The sequence below is a fragment of the Ovis canadensis genome, chromosome 8 (genome assembly GCF_042477335.2).
Source record: "Ovis canadensis isolate MfBH-ARS-UI-01 breed Bighorn chromosome 8, ARS-UI_OviCan_v2, whole genome shotgun sequence".
In the NCBI taxonomy this organism is placed as follows: domain Eukaryota; kingdom Metazoa; phylum Chordata; class Mammalia; order Artiodactyla; family Bovidae; genus Ovis; species Ovis canadensis.
The window spans coordinates 68938671-68965170 of NC_091252.1; the positions used below are offsets into that span (position 1 = coordinate 68938671).

At 39.6% G+C, this 26500-nt stretch overlaps 1 protein-coding gene and 1 non-coding gene across 7 annotated transcripts; both read right to left on the minus strand.

Annotated features, from left to right (window-relative positions):
• Positions 1-1099: 1099 nt before the first annotated feature.
• Positions 1100-22347, minus strand: VNN1 (vanin 1). Of its 6 annotated transcripts, none has more exons than XR_011258614.1 (10): positions 19818-22347; positions 18398-18528; positions 11769-11961; positions 10505-10796; positions 9739-10100; positions 4633-4803; positions 2946-3080; positions 2596-2650; positions 1892-1953; positions 1100-1250 (listed from the first exon to the last, which is right to left on the minus strand). XR_011258614.1 is itself a non-coding variant. In XM_069598431.1 (9 exons), the coding sequence occupies exons 1-8, from the start codon at positions 20028-20030 to the stop codon at positions 1903-1905; spliced, it is 1548 nt and encodes a 515-aa protein (XP_069454532.1). In that variant the 5' UTR covers positions 20031-22347; the 3' UTR covers positions 1100-1250; positions 1892-1902. The 6 variants fall into 6 exon arrangements, 4 of the variants coding, with proteins under 4 accessions (XP_069454532.1, XP_069454531.1, XP_069454533.1 ...); XR_011258613.1 differs by having other exon boundaries at positions 1100-1279; XM_069598431.1 differs by lacking the exon at positions 2596-2650.
• Positions 12711-12819, minus strand: LOC138445474 (U6 spliceosomal RNA). The gene has a single exon (XR_011258906.1). It is a non-coding gene; the product is annotated as a U6 spliceosomal RNA (small nuclear RNA).
• Positions 22348-26500: the final 4153 nt, after the last annotated feature.

Consider the following 26500-nt stretch of genomic DNA (forward strand, 5'->3'; position numbering starts at 1 on the left):
AGTATCTTCTCCACCAACTTGAAAGTGAATACTTTTAGTAAAGGAAGAAAGAAAATACTATGGCAACATTTTGACAGTTTGGGGGATTTTTTTATGGAAAAAAAAAAAAAAGAATGAATTGAGATGAAGAAAATGTCCCTACCTTAAGCCCAGAGTAATCCCTCTCTCCCAACTCCACTGGCTTCATCAAGTCTCTATTAAATAAGCCATTGAAGCAGGTCTCCCATCATCACAAAGATGCATTTAGTAAGGAATAAAGAAAAAGACAGAGTTGGATGAAGAGAGTGACAGTCCGTTGGCTCCTCCAGTCAGTGTTCTACGGCGGTTAATTTGTGTCTTCATGATCATAGCTTTCATATCCAGAGCTATAGCTAGCTGCTTAACTGGCCCAGATCCTGGTCTGGCATCTGGGTCTATTCACCCAGCATCCTGTCTCAAACCTGCATGAAGAATCCCATCAGTCCAGGTCAACTGTTGTCAGCACACCACCAGACACAGAGTCCCATTGGCCCTAACACCATTCATGTCCCCACGGGGTATGAATCAGGTCAAGGAGCCCTTGCTTTCTCCAGCATCCCTGCCCAGGAAATGTTTGACTGTAGGAAATCTAAGTTTTCTAAGATTAAGCCAAAACCACAGTCCATTGTTAGGAAAGCTCATGAAGTCTTTAACCCTGGCCGTTGAAATTTACCAAGTTGTGAACTATGACTAGAAAGTACATACAGCAGCCAAGTGCTCCTGCCATGCCTGGAGGCTGAAGGAACATGAGACTGTGGAGCAGAAGAACTCAGACCTCCAAGTGTAAGCAGGCTCATTTTCCTGTAGGATAGCATTTTTGCTTGTTGGCTTTTGAAGAGATGCATAGTGTTTCCTGTTTGAGATCACCATACCCAAACAAACCTTTCTCCCATAAGCACTTTTCTAGAAGCACAAACAACACCGACTCACATTTTAATCTGCACCTGTGTCCAACTAGGTGCCCCTTCATAAGTGCTAGGGCCTCTGTGTATAGTCGTTGGGGTATATCTGTGTGTGTGTGCGTGCAAATGTATGAATGAACACGTGTCTTTTGCATTATCATCCATTTTAAGAGCCTTCATTTTTAGTTTTTAAAGAAAGTGCCAAATTTTTATTAAATTATGGAGAATCCTCACGGTTTTCCTCCTCTGGTTTTTTCTTTCCTCCTTCCAATTCAGCATTGTTTCACGTTAGACCTTATTTACTTTTCATGCTTCTGTCTTTGGATTGAGCTCTTGGTATCAAGTGAGCATCACAAATACTTTAAGCAGAAGAAATAAAAATTACAGTTAAAAAGCACATCAAAACTATCATTAAAAAAATCTACATGCATTAAAGAAATCCAGAGTGAAAATATCCAGAGCTGGGTATGAATGTAGTAAATGTCATTTTTTAGAGTAAATTCACTGCTGCAATGTTTAATTTTTTAAAAAAATCATTTTAAGACAATGTAGCAAATTTGTCACAGGAAAAAAATATCAGACAGTATATTAACATGAGCAGTTCTTAAATGATCTTCAGGAAAATTTAATAACTAGAAACTAAAAACTAACACAACATTATAAAGCAATTATACTTTTATTAAAATTTTTTAATTAAAAAATAAAATAAAAAATATTATTTCTTTCAGAAATGTCAGTAAATAACAAATGCAACAAAAGACTGTGATGTGGTATCTTAGAATGATTGAATATTAATCATATTTATAAAATTATATTCATTTGTTTGGGGTATTAGCCTATTAGACATATTTGGTCATAAGTTAATCAAGGTAATCTTTTTGTGATGTTAATATACAGAAAGCAAATGAAAATACTTTATTTCTCTTTGGGTGGAAGAATAAGAAAAAGACTCAAGGATAATTTGCCCTTACTGTTTTCAGTATTAAGATGCATTGTTCTTTAATACTTTAGAGCAGGAGATAGCAGTGTTTCTCTGTAAAGGTAGTAAATACTTTCAGTTACATTGGCCATGTAGTCTATACAGTCTCCATCACAACTACTCAACTCCACAAGTGCAGCATGAAAAACACCACCAGTACTGAACAAATGAACATTGCTTTCTTCAATAACACTTTAGGTATGGAGACTGAAATTTGAATTTCAAATGATTTTCATGTGTCACAAAATGTTAGTCTTCTTTTAATTTTCTTTTTCAAGTCTCCATAAACCTGAAAACCTTTCTTAGCTCACAGGCCATTAAGAAGCCAGATTTGCCAAACATCTACTTTATAGTCACCCTATTAATTTGCTTACAGGTTGACAAGACAGGCAAAGCTCTAAATAGGCAGTCAATCACCACTGAAAAGCACATAAAAATTTTTCAGGCTCTCTAGATTTCTAGATGTAAGCTCAGCTGCTCTCTGGGATACATTAGTGCTAGTTATCAAGCCACACCCAATTGGCTTTTGAGTTTATTGACCTTCTAATCAACATATACAGAGTAGCTGAACTATTAGAAAATATATACACTTTAAACAATCAGGGATGATAGGAGTTTAGTAATAAATACATCACAATTGGTTTTCCTGTGACAGTCCCATATCATTGTAAAAGTTAACATATATACAATACTTACCATGAGCTGAGAAGTTGTCTAAGCACTTTAACTGTAGTAACTTATTTAATTCTCACTAAAAAAAAAAAAAAACCCTAACAGATGGGTATAACTGTTGTTCTTTTTCAAAATTTTATCACTTTATCTACTTTATATTGTCTGGCATGTGTGTGTGTATGTTTCTAAACCAGAGAAAAAAATGTATTAGCAATTCATTGATATGAATGATCGTGAGTACTATTATCAAAACCCCAGAATCATTCTTCTTTTCATATTAGTTATTTTTTAAATTATCCAAAGTAAAAATAGAAAGTTTAAATATTCTACCAATCTAATGAGTACACAATAGGTATTATAACTATGAACATTACCCTTAGCGCTTTTGTTGTGAGGTCTGATAAAGCATTTGGTGCACTATCCTTCTCATATAACCTTCCAAAGAGAGTCACCGTCAAAACAGGTCCAGATGTTGGCTTCAGGCTGAACAAGCATCCATCACTTGATACCTAATTAAAACACAGGGAAGCTGATTGAGAATAACTTTCAGTAAAATTCGGTACAACTGGATGAAGAAACATTGAAAATAATGGCCATATTCTACTCCATCTGAAATACTTGAAAAGTTATAGAGAAAAATTGGAGCTATAGAACTGGTACTTACTGAAATGTCTGTATTCTACATCTTATAATTTACTCATCTGAGAAGGCATCCCATGAGTTAATAAACACAAAAACAATTGATTTGAGAATATATGAGAGAACTCTTGTTCTCTCAGGCAAGAAAGACTCCTCCAAAGGATCAGGAGGACTTGACTAAGGGGCCATTGAGCTGAGCTTCTATCATCCCTCATATTCACTCACCACAGCCTTCCTATCTGCTCACTGTCCTCAACTCCCCATGGTAACTGTTTGGACCAAGAAAGGGGAGTAAGAGTGGCACCTGCAGGTAAAGTCAGTGGGAGAATGTGGCTGAACAGAACACTTGTGCAGGAAGAAATTATTTCTGGCATATTCTTTTTAAAAGGCTTGCTTCTTGCCAGTTCAGCCACTATCCAATTCTCTTTCAGCTTTTCTTTCTTTCCTTTTCTGGATGGTCACCCAGGGCCTTCGAACACACCACAAAAATAATTCTTTTCAACTGTCCTAGGCCATCTCTCCCCTAAACAAGGAGGCTTCCTCTGGTACGACTGGTCCTGCCACTCTTCTCTAGTCTTCTTTCTACTCGACAGACCTAAAACCGTCCAGCCCACTCCCTGAAGTCCCCACAGTAAAATATATTTCTTTACACTAGTTGTTCTCTAAAATAGGGGTCCCCAACCTCCAGGATCTAATGCCTGATGATCTGAGGTGGAAATGATGTAATAATAAAAGAAATAAAGTGCACAGTAAGTGTGCTTTCTTGTTGTTGTTCAGTTGCATCCCAAAACCATTCTCCCTACTCCCCTGATGGTCCGTGGAAAAATTGTTCTCCATGAAACCAGTTCAGTTCAGTTCAGTTCAGTCACTCAGTCATGTCCAACTCTTTGCAACCCCATGAATCGCAGCATGCCAGGCCTCCCTCTCCATAACCAACTCCCGGAGTCCACCCAAATCCATGTCCATTGAGTCGGTTATGCCATCCAACCATCTCGTCCTCTGTTGTCCCCTTCTCCTCCTGCCCTCAATCTTTCCCAGCATCAGGGTCTTTTCAAATGAGTCAGCTCTTCGCATCAGGTGGCCAAAATATTGGAGTTTCAGCTTCAACATCAGTCCTTCCAATGAATAGTCAGGACTGATTTCCTTTAGGATAGACTGGTTCGATCTCCTTGCAGTCCAAGGGACTCTCAAGAGTCTTCTCCAACCAGTCCCTGGTGGCAAAAAGTCTAGGGACTGCTGCTCTAAAGGATCTTTAGACAAGAGATTCCATGTGCTCCATGTCCTTGATGAGCCCTAAGTCCAATTTTACTCTCTCCAAATGAAGATTTTAATGATATTTGCAAGCACTTGGGCAGATTTTCTATTCAAAACATGCTTCTTCTTACATAAAACGATTTATCAATATTAAGCAATGATTTGTACCTGAAATTCTCCAGGTGCAAGCTGAATTTCACTCAGCAGCACCTCTGGGAAGACATACTGGGTTCCGAACGTGCCACTGAGGGAGAACATTTCAAACCTGGTGGAAGCAGTCTCAACTGAGTCACCACAAGTGTGTAAGTCTGTTGTTTTACACTTCAGCAGAGTACAAATCTAGGAACAGAATAAGAGAATAGTCAGTTTAAAAACAGTTACATCTTAGGAAAGCCAATTGAGACACTCTCTTGATCTAGAAAAACATGTCTATGTCCTTTTGTTTATAATGTTTGTTATAATATTGCTTCCTCATTAGACTAATCTGCTTCGTTGCTGAATACTACTGCAATTAGCCAAAAAAAAAAAAAAAAAGGTGGTGGTGGGAGAACTTCAGGCCCTAGTGCTTTCTGTGTACATGGCAAGTCACTTCAGTTGTGTCCAACTCTTTGTGACCCTATGGACCATAAGCCCACAAGGCTCCTCTGTCCATGGGATTCTCCAGGCAAGAATACTGGAGTGGATTGCTGTGCCCTCCTCCAGGGGATCTTCCCGACCCAGGGATCAAACCTGCATCTCTTACATCTATTTCTGCAGTTCACTGTAAAAAGATTAAACCATGTAAAGAAATAATAGGTCTTTGGTCTATAGCCATGAACAATTATACCTTATTGTTTTCAAGTTAGCCACGCTTATAGTAATCAAGAGTGTTCAATTATTTCTAAAAAGTTTAGACACTAGTTTAATTTCTATCTTATCACCTATTTCTAACAATGAAGGAACTTTAAAGTTGTAGAGAAACCTAGAGTTGATCTAGAGACAATTCATGAGCTGGAGGAATCACATACCCTACACCTGAGCAAGGGCTGAAAGCGCTTTCGTTATCCTACTTAGTTACAGTATACTACACTATATTACAAAGCTACCTGCATGTAAATCTAAGTGTGTGAATCATCTCACCATGTGGATGCAAAACCCCCAAAAGGAAGAACCTTCTTCATTTATCTCCATCTATACTGCATCGTCAAAATTTTACTCCAAGCTACCTTCATTTATTGCCTGATTAAAGCAATGGCCCTTAACTGGTCTTCCTCCTTCCATATTTGAAGTTGGAGAGCAAGTATTTTTGAGCAAGGGGGTCAAGATGGGATACAAATAACTTTCACATAAAGGTGAATATATGCTTCTATTTTGTTCCCTTGCAATCCTACTAAAACATTGTCATTGTTATTGTGGAGGACATGGACCCATAAGATTAGGAGAACAGGAGGAAGACAGACTATAACAAAAGTTTAGAAGTTTGGGTATTGACACAAAAATGGTAACTGAGGAAGCAACTCACATGCCTATTAATAGACTATTGGATAAAAAGATGTGGTACATATGTACAAAGGAATATTTGGAAGGTTTGTTACTAAGTTGTGTCCAACTCTTCTGCAATACCATGGACTGTAGCCTGCTAGTCTCTTCTGTGCATGGGATTTCCCAGGCAAGAATATTGGAGTGGGTTGCCATACCCTTCTCCAGGGGATCTTCCCAACCTAGGTATCGAAATGGAGTCTCCTGATTAGCATGAAGAAAGCCTAGAATCAACCTGTCCACATTGCAGAATGGGCTTCCTGGTGGCTCAGATGGTAAAGAATCTGCCTGCAGTGCAGTTGGGTCCCTGGGTCAGGAAGATGCCTTGGAGAAGGGAATAGTTACCTACTCCAGTATTCTTGCCTGGATAATTCCATGGACAGAAAAGTCTGGTGGGCTACAACCTATGAGGTCACAAAGAGTTGGACATGACTGAGTGACTTTCATTTTTGCTTTGACACTGCAGAATACTCAAAAGATTCCATCTCCAGGAGCAGTAGGTACCTCAGTACCTGAGAGTATGTCGGGGTGCTTAATGAAAGGAAAACTTGTAGGAAGTTGTTAAGAGTGCCTCAATGATGAGTCTCCAGACATGGATGGGCAACTACCCTTCCCCAGTTCCAGTAAAAGATGGAACCTTTATTACCAGAGAGGGTAAAGAAGACAATGTTTAGATGGAGACTCTGAAAGACTTAGTAAGGGGATGTTTTGAATGAGTCATGCTGAATAGTGATACCCTGCCCTTCTACCCTGCATTTCCCCAACTTGATTCTCTTCTTGTTCAGTCACCCACTCATTCCCAACTCTTTGTGACCCCATGGGCTGTAGCAAGGCAGACCTCTCTGTCCCTCCCCATCTTCTAAAGTTTGCCCAAGTTCAGGTCCATTGCATTGGTGATGCCATCTAGCCATCTCATCCTCTGACACCTTCCTCTCCTTCTGCCCTCAATCTTTCCCAGCTTCAGGGACTTTTACAATGAGTCAGCTGTTGATTCTCTACATTCTGTTAAAAAGGCATTTTTTCCTTCAGGGATAGGGTTTCCTAATAAATTACAGGACAGGAGTCCCAGTTAAATATGAAGTTTAGGTAAACTAAAAATACCAAAACCAGTTTTTAGTATAAATATGTCCCTAACTATTACCTGGACATATATTTTTTTAATCTGTGTTTATCTGAATTTTGAATTTATTGGGGCACCCTGTATTTTTATTTGCTAAATTAAGCAAACTTATTCAGTAAAGGATTAGAAAAATTTTGAAATATGGGAAACTGAATCATCCCCAAAGGAAGTCTCTAAAGACACTTGCTTCAGGGATTCTTCTAGTAAAAAGCCCAGCTAGACTGTCCGCCCATGAAGCTTAAAGTTGGCAAGTATCAACCACATGCTCAAAGTTTTCAAACAGTTTCAGTTAAAAAGAAAGAAAGAAAAAAAAAGTCATCATACATGTGAAGAAATTTTCTAAATTTAGAATTTTAAATTTAAAAACCTGTCTGGCACCAGTGGCTTAGCTGAAGGATCACTGTTCAGCAATAATAACAGAGAGCTTCTTGGTTTTACTTGGAGCACTAAGCAACCTCCCAACACTAAGAAGAGACCTATGGCTGATCCCCTCAAGTGGAGTCAAGACTCTGGGGCAGGCAGAGAGGCAGATAAGACTGAGAGGGAAGCAGGGAAAAGAGACGAAGAATCGAAAGAATGCTATGTTGTTTTATAATCATTTCTTTAAACTTAAAAATAGATCACAAATAATAAAAAATAATATATCAATTTTTTTATTTTAAAAAGCAATATGGCAATAAAATACCAGACATATGTACCAAGAAAATAATGCAATATATGTCAATATGCCATGTAATATATGATAATATTCATGTGGCAATAGCTACTCTTCTACAACATAATTTTTTAAACTAGTTTCCAATCATTGGACTTTTTCTACCTGTGTTCTTGATAGCATTTTTTCCCCCTTTCTTCTAGCACCTCAGAGCTCTGAGAAGGAATATTGATTCCTCCCATATTTTCATCCTTTCCTTTTTTGTTGCTCTTTCTCTTAGGCCTACAAAGATAATCAAGTTTGTTTCATCTATTGGCAAAACAGAAACAGCATTACCATGAGTCTCTGTCTAGCTCCTATCTTGTTTCCTTTCTTCCTGAATCAGATACACTTTTTGAAGAAGAAAATATTCACTCATTCTTTCAATATCCTCACTTACCTCTCACTTTTCAACCCACTGTAATCTGTCTTTCACTCTATCATTCTGAGCCCAGGAGATTCCAACAAAATTATATATTATTCATGCAATAATGGTAAACCTATTGCACAAATACACTTCAGTTTCCTCCTTCTGAGAGTCCCTACTTACCTTACCTTTGATAAAAGTTCTCTTTAAATGCTCCTTTATTTCTCAATCATAATTGCAAGTTCCTGTTCTTCTGTTTATTTCCTGCCCAAACACAGGAGCTTCAAAAAAGATTTCACCTTTAGCTCACTATTCTTTACCATTAGTCAGTTTTTGCAATTCACTCTTTCTTGTGGGTTTATCACAACTTTTTTCCTGCTAATTCTCAAAACTATTTCTAAATCTAATATCTCCCTTAAGTGTCATATTACATTCAATAACTTATTGGATACAACTGAATATCCCCAAAGTAATGAAAAGCCCACACATCCAAAGCTGAATTTACCATCTCTCCCACTACCATCCAGTTTACTCCTCCTCTCAAATCCTGATCCATCAAAGCATCCCATTCATCCAGCCATTCTTGCCAGAAACCTGGTACATTCTAGACCCTTCATTCTGCTTTCCTGTTTCATCTCAAATCAGCTACTAAGATTAGTTTTCTAAATATTTCTTGACTCCACATCCTGATTCTATTCATATGAACACAATCTTGGTTGAAGCCCTAGTAGGACTATTTTAATAATACAACTAGCCATTTTGCCCTATGTTTCATGATCCACAGTGCAACCAAAACGATGTACTCATAAACAGTCTTGACAGCATCATTCCCTTGCGGAACACCTTCTGGCAGAAACCATCACTGATAGAACAAAGTCCCCATCTTAGGAATGACAGGTAAGGTCCTGCAGGGTATGATCCTGGCTCTATGCTCATCTTCCATCCATCCTTGCTTCTTATGCTAACACTTTAGTGACTCAACTGTTTGCTCATTTCTGTATACCCTGCTTTTTGACACATCCACCGCCTTGCTCAGGCTCTTCATCCTATCTTGAATTCCCTCCCACTTTTTTTCACCTGGATAAAATAGCATAAACTCAAGCATCATGTCTTCAGAAACTTTCCTGGATCTCCAAATTAGACTAAATGTAGCTCTTTAGTATTCTTACAGCAAAATGTGCCTTCTTTGTTCAATCACATGCCAACCTATACTGAAACTATGGTCATCTGTCTTACTCTGCTACTAAATTCCTAAAGGGGAGAGTCCATACTTACTCATCTTCATCTCATTAGTGCTGAATATATATCTGGTATGTGTTGGGCATTCAAGAAATGTTTGCCAAAATGAGCAAGAATTGGACTGACATCTAAGATCGAAAGTTTTAGAAAATAAAAATTAAGGATACCCAACTAAAGGGAAATTTCAAGTAAACAGCCAATTTTTTTAGTATACACATAAACACCAAAATAGGACATACTCATAATAAAAGTAATCCATTGTTTTTTGAAATTCATACTTAACTGGGTGTCCTGTGTTTTATCCAGTAATTCCCTTGCCACCAAAACAATCATTACCTGTAAATAATAGCTTCCTTCAACAGTATGTAGTCCATCAAATGCTCCCAGGGCGTAAACTTCATCTGATCTTTTCTCAGACATCTTGTAACTTAGATGACAGCAGAGATCTCTCTGACAAACTGTGTAATTTCCTCCAATTTCTTTGAGCTCCAAGAAGGTGAATTCATCAAAAAAGACGGTGCCTGTAAATTCCTGGTTTCCCATTGAGTGGGCTTCTACACCACTGGCATAGGAAGTCCAATTCACCACCGGCGTGGGGTGTGGGTGGGAGTCCAGTTGTGCAAGGAGAAGTTTTCCCTCCTCTGTCTTCATATCATAATGAAATACTCGTGGGGAATCAGGTGCATAGATGCCACTCCCTGGAAATGGCATTTAAAACAGTAAAACCAAAAGGAGTTGCATGGGTGCTATATTCTAAACTCACATGAACATTTTACTTCTTCTAGGCTGTATCTTTCATTAATTTCAGTAAAATATGCTGATAAAGTCAGACAGATGAGATGAAATCCAGTAAAGTATGACATGAAGAAGTCAAGAAGTGGTGAATTTTGAAAAAAAGAAAAAGTGTATATTTAAGTTAAATAAAATTAAACCAGTTTATGAAACAATTTGGGTTGAGATGGCTTGTACAGCATGTCACCAGCTAGATACACAAACATTAACAGTTGGAGGAATTTTGTTAAGGAGTACATGCTAGCTAGAAAACATAGTGTTTTTTTTTTTCCTTTTTGATTACATCAAAATCTTAAAGACTACACATTACCTGTCATTTTCTTCAAGGGGTAATGTAGATTGGATGCTAGGAAGTTGACTTTCATGCCCATAGCCCAAGCTGAGTGGAATTCAATAGCTGACAAATGTGGCAAAACATTCATCCAAGCTGTTGGGAAGAGTATGGTGTCCACACGGGAATCTCTCACCAGAGTCACAGCAGGATCATGGAAGAGAATATCAAAGCACGTGAAAATGCCAAACTTTCCAAAGGTGGTGTTGAAAGTCACGACCTCGGGTTCCTTAGGTGCATTGAATTGATCTTCATTCAAGAAAAGGTTTTGCTGCGATAAACAGAAGATGATGGGGGGGGGGAAAACCTCTTTAAAGAAGTTGGCCCAGATGTCATGACATCTAAAAAAGTTCAAGCTCACATTTATTAAACTGTGCCAACCTCATCTACGACCGCTGTCTCCATAGGGAAAGAACGTTAGAGAATTAGAGATGACTATGCTGATAGGAACCTTTGGCTCAGGTTCCACATTTGATAGATATATATATAAAGAAATCCTTATTTATTAACAACTTCTTGCATATTATTATACAAGACATAAAAGAGAAATGATAGATAGCTTCTATTTGCCAAGAACACTTAACAATTTTCTGCAGACAAAGAACTTTGCTCCTTTTCTCTTTGAAAACAAGACTGGTAAGTTTTTCATTCTAGCTTTACCCTTTGCCAGGTCATGTCATTAAAAGTACAAAATGCAGGGCTTCTCTGTTGGTTCAATCCCTGGTCCAGGAAGATTCCACATGCCACAGGGCAACCAAGTCCATGCACCACAGCTACGGAGCCAGTGCTCTAAAGCCCGTGCTCTGCAACAGAAGCCACTGCAATAAGAAGCCTGCACACTGCAACAAGGAGAAACCTCCGCTCACCATAACTAGGAAAAACCCACATGCAGCAATGAAGACCCAGTGCAGTCAAAAGTGAATAAGTGAATGTTTTTTAGAAAAGGAAAATGACCATCCATCATTAAAAAAAAAAAAAGACAAAGTCCAAAAGGCAACATTCTATTTCAAGGCAGGTCACTCCTACTGACTCCCACACACTTCTAATGACACACTCCTGTGTTCCTAAATATACAGGAAATATCCTTTTTCTAAGACCTTATCACAAATAATCATTACTTTCTATACTTTGTTTATACTGTTTTTAAAATAAGCTTATTATCAGCAATAATGATTGTTTCCATTCTTGTTCACTTTATTTTGTTAAGCATTCAGTAATTGAATTATTTGCAGATAAATTCTACCTTACGGTAGCGTGCCACCAGTTTTCCCTTAGAATCAAACACCACATCAGTATTGTATTGATAACGACCGTCAGGGGGACACTGAGGGTCACTGGCATTGCATGACTTCTTGTCCCCGATATTTGCCACAATGTAGATGGAGTTGTCCTTGGCCAGACAGCTGAGTCTTTGTTGCACTGGCGTGTGACCAAATCTGTTATATATTCATTGGAAGAGGAAAAAAACATAAAGCTTAGCTTTTAATAAAATTCAGAATGATAGTTTCTTGAATATATATGTAAACACAAAAATAAATTCTAAATAGCATAGATAGAAAGGGAAGATTCAAACAAGAAACTTCAGAAGAAGTACATGTTTGTGGCAATTTGTAGAAAACTATTCTATGATGAGATTCTGGGCTATGCATTTTTTTATAGCATTTATCATCATCTATAATTAATACATTTATTTATATGCTCCACTTAGGCTTCCCTGGTCACACAGCTGGTAAAGAATGCACCTGCAATGTAGGGGAGCTGGGTTGGGAAGATCCCCTGAAGAAGTGAATGGCTACCCACTCCAGTGTTCTTGCCAGGAGAAGTCTATGGACAGAGAAGCCTGGCGGACTACAGTCCCTAGTGTCGCAAAGAGTCAGACACGACTGAATGACTTTCACTTCATAATGTATATCACATCTTATAGATATTATGGGACAAACACCCATATCTCCTGTTTGCTGAACCCATGCTGGAAGAAAAATGGCATTAAAAAGTATTCTGAATGAAAGAACAACATCTTGGAAGTAAGATGATTATGGGAGGAAGGCACTGGGAATCCTATCTTTCTACTTAATTCTAGGACTTCATCTGTTTCTTCCAAGTTGTCCAATTTGTTGCATATAATTGTTCTTATGATCCCTTGTATTTCTGTGGTATCGGTTATAAAGTCCCCCCTTTCATTTCCAAAAATATGGAACGCTTCAGGGATTTTCATGCCATCCCTGGGTGGGGGGCAATGCTAATCTTCTCTGTCTTGTTCCAGTTTCAGCATATGTGCTGCACAAGAGGAGTGCCTGTTTAATGGGTATGGAGTTTGAGTTTTGCTTGATGAAAAGAGCTCTGGAGAAGGAGGACATGATGGCTGCACAACAACGTGTATGCACTTAATACCACTGACTACATTTAAGGATGGCTAAGATGGTAAATTGTATGTAATGTGTATTTTACCTCACTTTTTTTTAAGTGGGAAAAAAGCCTTGGCAGTAGAAAAGGGAAATCTTGTTCAGGAAACTAGCCACTCTCTCTGGAGCAAAAGCATCTTTAGGGGGGAAAAAGGGAATTTTAGAGATGCATTTTGGGTCATAGGAGAAGAGCTCTGCACAAGAGGTTAAGAAATCGTTTCCAAATGTAACAAAGAGGTACTATTAAATGTTTTGAGAACAGAAGTCACATGATATGAATTTTCTTCAAGATTCCTAGGGTATCAGAACATAGAATGTACTAGAATATCAGAGTATAAATATGGGGAATCATTAGGAAGCTGTTATCATAGCTCAGTTTAGAAGTAATAAGGGTTGGACTAGAACCGTGCCAGCCTATATGGAAAACCAGAAATACTGAAATATTTGTCCAATGCTTGATTTCTTTATTCCTTATCATGTTACCGGTAGTTGTCCCAGTAAAGCAATTAGAACACAATTCTGAACAGTAAGACCTTAGACATATAACAATATTATTCTTTATTGGCATAACACTGAAATAATAAATGGCTAATAGAAGGTAATTGAAGAATACCTGAGAAAGCTGTGATTAACTGTTGGAAAAATGAAAATTTGGTGCCATCTGCTGGCAATATAATCAAAACCATAGCAATAGACCCACAAAACATATCCTTGAAAAAACCAACAAGGATAGGAAACATCTTTTAAAAATTATTATGTTAATTCATCTATATAAAATGACCATTTAATAATATCTCCCTTCACTTGCTTAAATTAATATCTGAAATGCACAGATATAAATATGAGACATTAAACCATTTGAAACATATTTATCTCAAATCTTTTCAAATACTCTAAGTGGTAGAATAGGCACAACAAATAGAAGCCTACTGTTCTGGATTTCTAAAACAGCCCTGATTGCATATTTTCCTCTTGTCTATATTAATTTTGAAACGGTAGCATATATTCTAATCTGTCTTCATTTAGACTAATTGTTCAGACTCTTTGCTATACCCAGAAAGGCTCCAAAATTCTTTATTAGACCACAAGTTTTGATTTGGAGTTTAAAAATGCATTTTGCTTCTGTTAGCCTGAATCTGCTTCTCACTTAATCCATAATATTTTCCGAACCCTTAATATACCCATTTGAATGCAGAGTTCCAAGGTATAGCACGGAGATAAGAAAGTCTTCCTCAGTGATCAATGCAAAGAAATAGAGGAAAACAACAAAATGGGAAAGACTAGAGATCTCTTCAAGAAAATTAGAGATACCAAGGGAATATTTCATGCAAAGATGGGCTCAATAAGGGACAGAAATGGTAGGGACCTAACAGAAGCAGAAGATATTAACAAGAGGTGGCAAGAATACACAGAAGAACTGTACAAAAAAGATCTTTATGACCAAGATAATCACGATGGTGTGATCACTCATCTAGAGCCAGACATCTTGGAATGTGAAGTCAAGTGGGCCTTAGAAAGCATCACTACGAACAAAGCTAGTGGAGGTGATGGAATTCCGGTTGAGCTATTTCAAATCCTGAAAGATGGTGCTGTGAAAGTGCTGCACTCAATATACCAGCAAATTTGGAAAACTCAGCAGTGGCCACAGGACTGGAAAAGGTCAGTTTTCATTCCAATCCCAAAGAAAGGCAATGCCAAAGAATGCTCAAACTACCTCACAATTGCACTCATCTCACATGCTAGTAAAGTAACGCTCAAAATTCTCCAAGCCAAGCTTCAGCAAAACGTGAACCGTGAACTTCCTGATGTTCAAGCTGGTTTTAGAAAAGGCAGAGGAACCAGAGATCAAATTGCCAACATCCACTGGATCATGGAAAAAGCAAGAGAGTTCCAGAAAAACATCTATTTCTGCTTTATTGACTATGCCAAAGCCTTTGAATGTGTGGATCACAATAAACTGTGGAAAATTCTGAGAGAGATGGGAATACCAGACCACCTGACCTGCCTCTTGAGAAATCTGTGTGCAGGCCAAGAAGCAACAGCTAGAATTGGACATGGAACAACAGACTGGTTCCAAATAGGAAAAGGAGAACGTCAATGCTGTATATTGTCACCCTGCTTATTTAACTTCTGTGCAGAGTACATCATGAGAAACGCTGGGTTGGAGGAAGCACAATCTGGAATCAAGATTACTGGGAGAAATATCAGTAACCTCAGATATGCAGATGACACCATCCTTATGGCAGAAAGTGAAGAAGCACTAAAGGTTCTCTTGATGAAAGTGAAAGAGGAGAGTGAAAAAGTTGGCTTAAAGCTCAACATTCAGAAAATGAAGATCATGGCATCTGGTCCCATCACTTCATGGGAAACAGATGTGGAAACTGTCAGATTTTATTTTGGGGGGCTCCAAAATCACTGCAGGTGGTGACTACAGCCATGAAATTAAAAGACACTTACTCCTTGGAAGGAAAGTTATGACCAACTTGGACAGCATATTAAAAAGCAGAGACATTACTTTGTCAACAAACGTCCATCTAGTTAAGGCTATGGTTTTTCCAATGGCCATGTATGGATGTGAGAGTTGGACTGTAAAGAAAGCTGAGCACCGAAGAATTGATGCTTTTGAACTGTGGTGCTGGAGAAGATTCTTGCGAGTCCCTTGGACTGCAAGGAGATCCAACGAGTCCATCCTAAAGGAGATCAGTCGTGGGCATTCATTGGCAGGACTGATTTTGAAGCTGCAACTCCAATACTTTAGCCAACTCAAGCGAAGAGCTGACTCATTTGAAAAGACTCTGATGTTGGGAAAGATTGAGGGCAGGAGGAGAAGGGGATGACAGAGGATGAGATGGGTGGATGGCATCACCGACTCAATGGACATGGGTTTGGATAAACTCCAGGAGTTGGTGATGGACAGGGAGGCCTGGTGTGCTGTGGTTCATGGGGTTGCAGAGTCCTATACAACTGAGCAACTGAACTAAACTGAATAAATGCAGAGCTCTGTCCTATGTCTACTGGGAATAGAAAAGGAGGTGAAATGGAAGAATTAAAGTGTATTTCCTAAGACGAAGCATTCACTCTCAAAATATAATAAAAACTGTCCGTTATGGAAGACAACTTTTACTAACTTTTAAAAAGTGCAGATGAAATATTCAGCAAATATTTGTTGGGTCCTACCACTACACAAAGGCTTCCCTAGTGGTTCAGCGGAAAGATTCTGCCTGCAATGTGGGAGCCACAGAAGACATGGGTTTGATCTCTGGGTTGGGAAGATCCCCTGGAGGAGGGCATGGTAACCCACTCCAGTGTTCTTGCCTAGAGAATCCCAAGGACAGAGGAGCTTGGCAGACTATAGTCCATAGGGTTGCAGAGCTGAACATGACAGAAGTGACTTAAGATGCATTCAGAGACATGCACCACTACAGGAAACACCATGCTAGATATGTGGCATCTGGGGAAAAGGCATTCTACGCAGAGCTGTCCATGTGCACAGGGTGGGAGATACAGGGTAAAACAGGGCTGGTGCACTTCAAAATCCTCTTCAAACTTCTACCATCTTCATCCAAACACCAGCATCTCTTTGCCTAGCTTACCATTATAGCTTTTAAACTATCTCCTGCATTTTTACTGACCTTTCTGGAGTCTTGTCTCCATGAGGACACAGAAATGATCCTTATAAAACTGAAGTCAGAGCATGTCACTTCTCTGCTCAAAACTCACCAATGGCTACTTTCTCACCTAAGTACCAAAGTTATTAGTATGGCCCAGGAACCCTATACTATCAGGGCCCTCCAATCTGTCTGCCTTTCTGCCTCCATCTCCTACTTTTCTCCCACTTCTTCACATCATTTCACTAACTTTGTTGCTGTTCTTAATATGCCAGACATGCACTCTGACCATGGAACATTGGTATTTAGAATTCCCTTGGCCTGGAAGGTTCTTTTCTCAGATACCCATATGACTTCCTCCCTCATTTCCTTTAAGTCTTGCTTAGATACCACCATGAAACCCTCTGGTGACATAAAAATTTAAACCTCATTCTTTCCACTATAGTCATCTTTCTTGTTTTATTTTTTCCTGTAATATTTATCTCTACCCCATACTGTAGATAGGTTGACAGGTGATAGATAACTAAACAAATATCTTTTTTTTAAATTTCAATTGACCGTTTCCACACTTGAATATAAGCTCCAAAGGACAAAGATTTTTAGTTCTTTTTGTTCACTCCACTGTCCAGAACTGTGCTTGGACATAATAGGTATTCCAAAACTGTTAAATAAAAGCAAGGACAGAGATGTCATTGGTTGATGAGAAAAAAAGAAGACTACCAAACTTCTTGAAATGGAACAAAAGCAACACCCTGGTGGGAATTCTCAGAAGGCCCTAGGAAATTTGGTTCTAGGGAAAGGTCATTCAGAAAGAAAGAAAGGCAATTCCTAATGGAAGTGAGAACAGAAGGCTTGTCATTTAGAACTGAACCTTGAGCATAGGACATGGTTAAATAAGAAATAATTGTGATGCGATGAAATGCAATTAAAATAGTTTGTTAATATTAAGGTAAATAATGTTGAACTTTGTCAAAAACCAAGGTGTCCCTATATGCAGACACAGTTGTTAGTTCGTGTGGTTTTGAGAGCTTTTCCAAAACAGGAATTCCTACAATTTTAGCAATAGTGCATTTGGAAATGTGAGTCAACTGACATGATTCTCTTAAATGTATAGTTCATATGTTTTCTTTATATTATAAGTAATAGTGTACTTTTATCAGACTTCATATTTCTTATTCTAGATTTGATTTAAACCACTTATATGGGACTTCCCCGGTGGTCCAGTGGTTAAGACTCTGGCTTCCCAATGCAAGGGGCCCAGGTTCAATCCCTGGTCAGGGAACTTGATCCTGCATATAGCAACTAAGCTCCAGCACAGCCATATAAATTTCAAAAATAAATAACCACTGACTCAATTCTGCTCTACCCACCTCCTAGGTCCTCATCTTAAGCTTTAAGAATTTCATATACATTCATGTCATCCAACTATCTTATTGATGAGAAAGGGAAAATTTCAATATTAAGCTGACATGTGACTCTGTTTCACTATTTTCTCACCCTGTTTTAAAAGTACAGACCTACACAGGAAAGCAATTTTCTGCTCACTGGTAAGGAGTCAGAAGAGTAGAGTTTGGATATGGTTCTTTTTCTAACCAAAAACCCTGTGACCTTAAGTAAGTTACACTATCATCTCTCCAGATTCATTCCCGCAGTGGAAATTCACATTGGAATTAGATTCTGATGTCATCTTATAGCACTGACTTCATGTTCACTTTCCTAAGACACATATTTGTAGGAGATGAAAAATTATAAAAGTATCCTGAAACTTACAGCTGATAGTGAAGCTTATACAATGATCTACAAAGTTTTCTCAGATTAAGTTCATGTTCATGGTTAAATTCTCCATAATACATTTTCTTTACCTGTCAGGATTATTACAAGGGATCCAGTTCACCTGAGGGTCTGGGATATCCTCCAAGTATGGGTAGATAGATTCCCTGGTGAAGTTAAAACCATAAATGCCATCTTCTGGGGTCACAATGATATGTGCACCCTGTTACAAATGAAGCAGAATCAGTATATTGTTCAAATAAGTGAACAATAAAAGAGGTGGCCTACAAGAGGACCTGAGTGGCTGAGAAACAAAATTTGCTTTTTTTTTTTTAATCTTATTCTTCTGTTTTTTGTATATTTATAATTTATTTTATTTGCCCAAACACTTTCATTTCCTAATCCCACAGTTATCATTTCTATGTCACTTTTTCATCATTTCATAGCTGTTAATATTTTTCCAGGCTACTCACAGGCTTGCCACCTGCTGAAGTTGTTAACTATAAACCTAACTCTTCCCAGAATAAACCCCTTCCCTGACCTTTGGCTAGTTGTCTTGCCTGAGTATATGTCAGGATACTTATCACTCACTCTTCTGCTCCAGCCTTCCCCACCTCATACCCTACAAATGCAATCCCCATTTCTCAGAAAGGAGCTCTGACATGGTTTTCTGAAAGGTGCCAGGCCTAGAGGTACAACCTGAGCTCACCTGGGCAACTCTGGTGGAAGAGTCACCCTGGAAGCTGCTGTGTGTGTGGCCTTTAAGGAAGCAGTTGAACTAAAGGTGAAAAAAAACCTCAGAACTCTTAATAACCTTTTAAATCTTTGTATGTACAAGCATGTATGCTGATAAATACATGCTATATGTATACATTCATGACTTTCATCAGACTTTATATATCCCTTGTCTTTACCTGCTCTCCACATAGCTTATTTCAACCATTCATTCAAACTACACATGCAACCTTAACCCTTCATTCAATTCAAGAACTTACTAAGCACTAACATATGTACTTTTGTAATTAGTATAAAGTGTATAATACACACTGGTAAGTAATTTGCAACTTAAGTTTGTTTTGGTGTTACAAACTAACCTACAGACTCTTAAGAGCACCAAAGTACACCAGTACTCTAACAATAGCTATTGATTCCTGACCCATTTATCCTCCAACCCTCCACCTGTAACAGAAAAGAGCAACAAAATCAACAAAATAGTTGAATTTTAGCAAGTTCCTCTAAGATTTGTTGTCACTTACGACTGAGCGACTGAACTGAACTGAACTGAATAATAACCAAGTTGTGTTTTCCAAATGTTGCTCTCACTGTTAGGGAAGCATGTAATAGTGTCTTTGCCCTAAAAACTAGGAGCAGGGAGGACTTTGCAAAACAAGGTCTTGGCTACCCTGAGACATATGTCATTCAAAAGTGAAATTGACCCTGACAGCGATTCTATCTACGAGGATGCCACCCTTTCTCTACATAGGAGCCAGAAGCACACTTGAGAAATGGTACCTGCTTTGATGCTGACGTCACTGCTCCCTCCAGAAGATCCAAATTCCAGTTCATTACTGCCAAGGCCTCTTCAGGAGACACTGGCACAAGGGTGGCATTAGGCAATATGACTGCGTGCTCATAAACAGCTGCAATAAAGGTATCCAGGGAGCTGGCTCTGGAGACACAGAAAAACAAAACGGCCACATAGTTCAGCAACTGAGACAGAATCATGCTGAAGTCCAGCGACTGCTGAAAAGCAGAGTAAGCGCTGTTATTTATAGAGAGAGAGAACACAGTGAATCACGTGGCTCCCAGAACTTAGTACTTTAAAAATAAATGACAAAAGCTAGCTTCAGGAAAGCCTTGTGATTTTTACATCACAGACATAGATGTGAACAGCTCTTACATGACAAATGACCCCTTCTTACAGGGCTGTGTGAGGGTCAAATAAGAAAATGCATGTACTTTCCATCTACTAGGGTTGTTGTAACAAAGTACCACACACTAGGTGGTTTAAACAACAGAAATGTGTTGTCTTGTGGTTCTGGGGGATAGAAGTTTCAGAGGAAGGTGTTAGCAAAATTGGCTCTTCCTGAGGGCTATGAAGGACAGATTTGTTCATGCCTCTTTCCTTGTATTTAGCTGTCTCCTCCCTGTATGTCTTCACCCAATATTCTCTCTGTGGATATGTCTGAATCCCCCAAACTTTTACTTTTTTTACAAGGCCACCAGTCAATGGCTTTAGTGCCCATCCTACTCCAGTATGACATCATCTTAACTGATTACATCTGAAATGATCATATTTCCAAATAAACTCACATGCTGAGGTGCAGAGGGTTAGAACTTAAACATATGAATTTCTGGAATTCATATATCTTAGAACTTCAACACCTAGTTGTTTATGTAAATAATTTGAAGAATAAACAGCTTTTCAATAGTGAGTTATTATTACTATCACCTTGTGAATATTAGAATTTCATATTTTGTTCACTTTCATTTCCTCAAAATGGTGAAGACTCAGGACAAAGAGGAATATTCATTGTCTATATGACAAATCACCCCCCCAAAAATAATGGCTGCTAAGAGCAAGCTTGTATGATCTCACATTTTTTGTGGGTCAGGAAACCTAGGGCAGCTTGGCTAGGTGCCTCTGTCCCACAATTACCAAAGCTTAACTGGGGAAAGAGTCAGTTCTAAGGTCTAGGCTCACATGGCTCCAGGCAGGCCTCAGGTCCACATTGGCTATGGCCCAATACGTTCCTTGCTGTGAAGGCCCCTGGTCGTACTAAAAGGAAACTCACACGCTGGCATCCAGCTTCCCTCAAACCCAGGTAACAAGAAAACCCACCATCCAAGAGAGAAGCCGCAGTCTTTGGTAATGTCATCTAGAAAGTGACAGCCCATCCATTTTGTTGTATTATATTCATTAAAAGTACGATGCTGGGAACCCAAAGCTGGTGCTCTGTGACAAGCTAGGGGGGTAGGATGGAGTAGGAGATGGGAAGGGGATTCAAGAGGGAGGGGACACATGTATACCTATGGTCAATTCATGTTGATATATGGCAAAAACCATCACAATATTGCAAAGCAATTATCCTCTAATTAAAAAGAAATGTAAAAAAAAAACACAAAAAATCACCCAGTCAGTACACTTGTTGGGAGGGGCTTACTTACCCAAGGGTATATATGAGGCACAGATTACTGTGGACCATCTTAAAGACTGCAAACCACACAAGTCGTAGAGAGTGAGTATAAAGAATGAGAGGGAGAATAAGAAGGTGATAGAGGGAGAGAGAGGAGGGGGAATATAATATAAAATAGAAAAAAGCTTAGAAATTTTTATATGAAATTAGAAGGCAAATTTTAGTTGTGAATTGAGGAAAACTTTTCTTTATGTTTACAGAATTAGTGCTTATGATTATTTGTTTTAGATTTCACTTTGGACAATGTTTTTATTGTTCAGGTTGCAGAAGAGTATATATTTTTATTTTTTTAAACTTCAGGACTATCGTAACTTTATTCTGTGACTGCCTAAGCAGCCAAGAGTTTGTGTTGACCAGGTCCTCTTAAGTCTGTAGCAAATACAAGCTCCCTCTGCTTGCTGATCTCCTCTGGGCTTTCCCTTCCCAGGTGGGTAGAAACACACATACTTCAGTACTTCACAAGGGTGTTGACCCGAAACAGACTATGGGATATTTCTCCAGCAAAGATGGGTTTATTCAGGATCAGCAGAGAATTGCGATTCGGGATCTGCCACCATGGTACACAGGGCAAGAGAAGGAGAATGCTTTTATAGAGAGAAAAAGGAAGTTGAGAGGACTAGCGTTAACAGAGTCCCTGGTTTTTCCTTGGCTGAGTTCTTGCCACAGAGAGTCCTTGCCAGGAATGGAGAGAGTGGTCTTCTTCCTGTATATGGCTCTGCTGTTGTCACGGGGCATAAGAACTTCCCCTTCTGGTCTCCCAACTCTCTTTAATAGAGATTTCCATTTATCCATTTTTTCCTTACAAGGAGATTGTAATCTTTCCATAACAATTTATAACGGAAGCTCTGAAAGAAAAGTTAAAAGTGGAATGAGCCATGTAGAGATTTGAAAATATATACTTCTTTGATCTTATTCAAATTAAAATTTAAATAAGAGTCTCCCACTGTGTTTCCAGTCTGATATAACTAGAACTTCAAAGTCCTCTCTCTCATTTTCTCAACCAAAAAAAAAAAAAACAAAAAAAACAAACCCACAGCTGAACAACTGAAAAGCAATAACATTTTTAGATAGGTCGAGAACTGAAGTCAGCACATAACCCCCAAAGTTGGAGAGACAGGCTTGTCTGGAGTAGGAGTCCACTGAGGCAGCCAGTCCTGGTATGATCACTCAGCGGTGTTTGCCAAATTACAGGACAGGCTTGTAAGATAAACACAGGGTGGGGGGCAGGGTGTGGAGGAGGTTTCGGTATTAGGAGGGTCCTCACATTTTTATAACTTTTACTCCAGAAGCCCAATCAGGTTCTCTGAGAGAATAATGAGGAAGTAAAACATCCTGTGCTGCTTCTTATAGGAAGAGGAAAAATGCACCCACTTTGAAATACAGAGCATTCTGTTCTCTTGACCAAACTTGTCTTCAGTGGAAGGACTTCCCTGGTGGCTCAGACGGTAAAGCTTGTGCTTACAGTGAGGGAGATCCGGGTTCGATCCCTGGGTCAGGAAGATCCTTTAGAGAAGGAAATGGCAACCCACCCCAGTACTCTCGCCTGGAAAATCCCATGGGCGGAGGAGCGTGATAGGCTACAGTCCATGGGGTCACAAAGACCCGACTGAGCAACTATACTGAACTGAACTGAACCTTTCTGGGCGACAGTAAAACCCCATCTCTAATCCTCTTTAACCTGCCTGTCCCAACTAAAGGAGGAAAGAAAACGGCTGAGAAACACTTGTGAAGTGTGCCCAGGGACACAATCCTACTACGAGACAGATTTAATAGGGCTGTTAAATAGCCCTGTTTAAGCTGATGGATGGAATTCTATTGCAAGAACAACAAAAAATAAATAGATTTAATAGGCAGAGGGCTAAATAACTCCTCCCCTTCCCCACATTTACTACTACACCAAGCTGGCAATTCCAGCCTGCCTGGCACATACCATTTGGGGGAAGTTTTTACGTGGATGATTGTTGTTCTTGGAACAGAATTCCATCCATCAGCTTAAACTGTGACTGGTGACACCAATAGCCTCTCTTAGGATGCCTCAGTTAAATCTTCTGATCCCTAACGTTACCTAAAAACTGGGTTTGCCTCTTGGTGTGTGTTGAGCCAGAAGATATAATCAACCTAAAGGGCAGAAGGAAGGATTTTTTTTTTTTTTACTTGCAACTAGTAAGAACACTGAGGATATTGCGAAATGGGGGAAGTTTTACACTAAGGGTACATTGGTATTCATGAAGGGCCTTGAGCAAGGAAGAATTCAGCATAGACTTAGGGCCAAATTTGGCACTCAGGCTCTAGTTGGCTGGAGTTAGGAGTGCTAGTGCTAAGTCACTTCAGTCATGTCCAACTCTTTGCGACCCCTTGGACTGCAGCCTGCCAGGCTCCTCTGTCCATGGGATTCTCCAGGCAAGAATACTGGAGTGGGTTGCCATTTCCTTCTCCAGGGGATCTTCCCAAACGAGGGATCAAACCCTTATCTCTTTGTCTCCTGCACTGGCAGGTAGGTTCTCTACCACTAGCACCAGGAGGGTCATCATTCTTAGATTCCAGTCAGCCTGGTGGTTGAGTGAGTGAGTCCTCAGCAGGTGTTTAGATCCTACAAAACAGCTCAAGAATGTGCTTCAGACTGATCTACCTTCAGAATTGAACTGGGAGTCTTTACAACTCATATACTGTCTCCAATATAGTCAAGTCATATTTCTGGCCTCTATATAGCTATCTGCCTTTTAATTTTTTTAATTGGAATATAATCATTTTATAATGTGTTAGTTTGTACTATACAATGAAGTAAATTGAAGTAGCCATATGCATACTTATATCCCCTCCCTCTTGGACCTTCCTTCCACCCCATCCCCATCCGACCCCTAGGTCATCACACAGCTCTGAACTGAGCTTCCAGTGCTTTACAGCAGCACCACACAGCAGTGCATATATGTCAATCCCAATCTCCTGGTTTGATCTCAGAGGTTCCTTTAAAAAAAAAAACTTTAATTTTTCTTGTTCCCTTAAAATCATTTTCTATGTAGACCTATTCTGCAAAGACTAGCATTGTGGCCAGGCTTAGATCACAAAATGGCTCAGGTCTAAATTGGCTTCTCTCATGTAAGAGTCGGGCACGACTGAGTGATTTCACTTTCAATTCTCACTTTCATGCATTGGAGAAGGAAATGGCAAGCCACTTCAGTGATCTTGCCTGGAGAATCCCAGGGACGGGGGAGCCTAGTGGGCTGCCATCTATGGGGTCGCACAGAGTCAGACACCACTGAAGTGACTTAGCAGCAGCAGCAGCATGTTAAGAAGGCCATGTCTGATTCTTTTCCTCTGGGAGGCCCCCCTATCCTATGTGTCTACAGGTACACAAAGGAAACAATGAATGTGGCAATTTAAGGGATTAGACTAATTCTTGCCCCAGCACTGCCACTAGCTTGCTGTGGGACCTTGGAGAGTTCATTTCCCTTATCAGCCATCTCCTCAATTGATACAGCTAATCTAGTCGATCTAGCTGATCCAGCTAATTTAGGTTCAGTCCAGTTCAGTTCAGTCACTCAGTCATGTGCGACTCTTTGCAACCCCATGAACTGCAGCATGCCAGGCCTCCCTGTCCATCACCAACTCCCGGAGTTCACTCGACTCATGCCCATTGAGTTGGTGATGCCATCCAGCCATCTCATCCTCTGTTGTTCCCTTCTCCTCCTGCCCCCAATCCCTCCCAGCATCAGGGTCTTTTCTAATGAGTCAACAGTTCGCATGAGGTGGCCAAAGTACAGGAGTTGCAGCTTTAGCATCAGTCCTTCCAATGAACACCCAGGACTGGTCTTCTTTAGGATGGACTGGTTGGACTTCCTTGCAGTCCAAGGGACTCTCAAGAGTCTTCTCAAACACCACAGTTCAAAAGCATTAATTCTTCGGCGCTCAGCTTTCATCACAGTCCAACTCTCACATCCATACATGACCACTGGAAAAACCATAGCCTTGCCTAGATGGACCTTTGTTAGCAAAGTAATATCTCTGCTTTTTAATATGCTGTCTAGGTAGGTCATAACGTTCCTTCCAAGGAGTAAGCATCTTTTAATTTCACGGCTACAATCACCAACGGCAGTGATTTTGGAGCCCCCCAAAATAAAGTCTGACACTGTTTCCACTGTTTCCCCATCTATTTCCCATGAAGTGATGGGACCAGATGCCATGATCTTCGTTTTCTGAATGTTGAGCTTTAAGCCAATATTTTCACTCTCTTCTTTCACTTTCATCAAAAGGCTTTTTAGTTCCTCTTCACTGTCTGCCATAAGGGTGGTGTCATCTGCATATCTGAGGTTATGGATATTTCTCCTGGCAATCTTGATTCCAGCTTGTGCTTCTTCCAGCCCAGCGTTTCTCATGATGTACTCTGCATAGAAGTTAAATAAGCAGGGTGACAATATACAGCCTTGACATGCTCCTTTTCCTATTTGGAACCAGTTTGTTCCATGCCCAGTTCTAACTGTTGCTTCCTGACCTGCATACAGGTTTCTCAAGAGGCAAGTCAGGTGGTCTGGTATTCCCACCTCTTTCAGAATTTTCCACATTTATTGTGATCCACACAGTCAAAGGCTTTGGCATAGTCAATAAAGCAGAAGTAGATGATTTTTGGAACTCTCTTGCTTTTTTGATGATCCAGCGGATGTTGGCCACTTGATCTCTGGTTCCTCTGCCTTTTCACCTGGAAGTTCACGGTTCACATATTGCTGAAGCCTGGCTTGGAGAATTTTGAGCATTACTTTACTAGCGGGTGAGATGAGTACAATCGTGTGGTAGTTTGAGCATTCTTTGGCATTGTCTTTCTTTGAGATTGGAATGAAAACTGACCTTTCCAGTCCTGTGGCCACTGCTGAGTTTTCCAAATTTGCTGGCATATTGAGTGCAGCACTTTCACAGAATCATCTTTCAGGATTTGAAATAGCTCCACTGGAATTCTATCACCTCCACTAGCTTTGTTCATAGTGATGCTTCCTAAGGCCCACTTGA

Bases quoted from the DNA above. Each gene is read 5' to 3' on its own strand.
- VNN1 (XM_069598431.1), bottom strand. From the start codon at position 20,030: ATGATTCTGTCTCAGTTGCTGAACTATGTGGCCGTTTTGTTTTTCTGT. The intron at 18,529-19,817 runs GTACCATTTCTC...CATTTGTAACAG, and splicing joins TGACGTCAGCATCAAAGCAG to GGTGCACATATCATTGTGAC. The intron at 1,954-2,945 runs GTAATGTTCATA...CTACCTTTACAG, and splicing joins TCACAACAAAAGCGCTAAGG to AGAAACACTGCTATCTCCTG.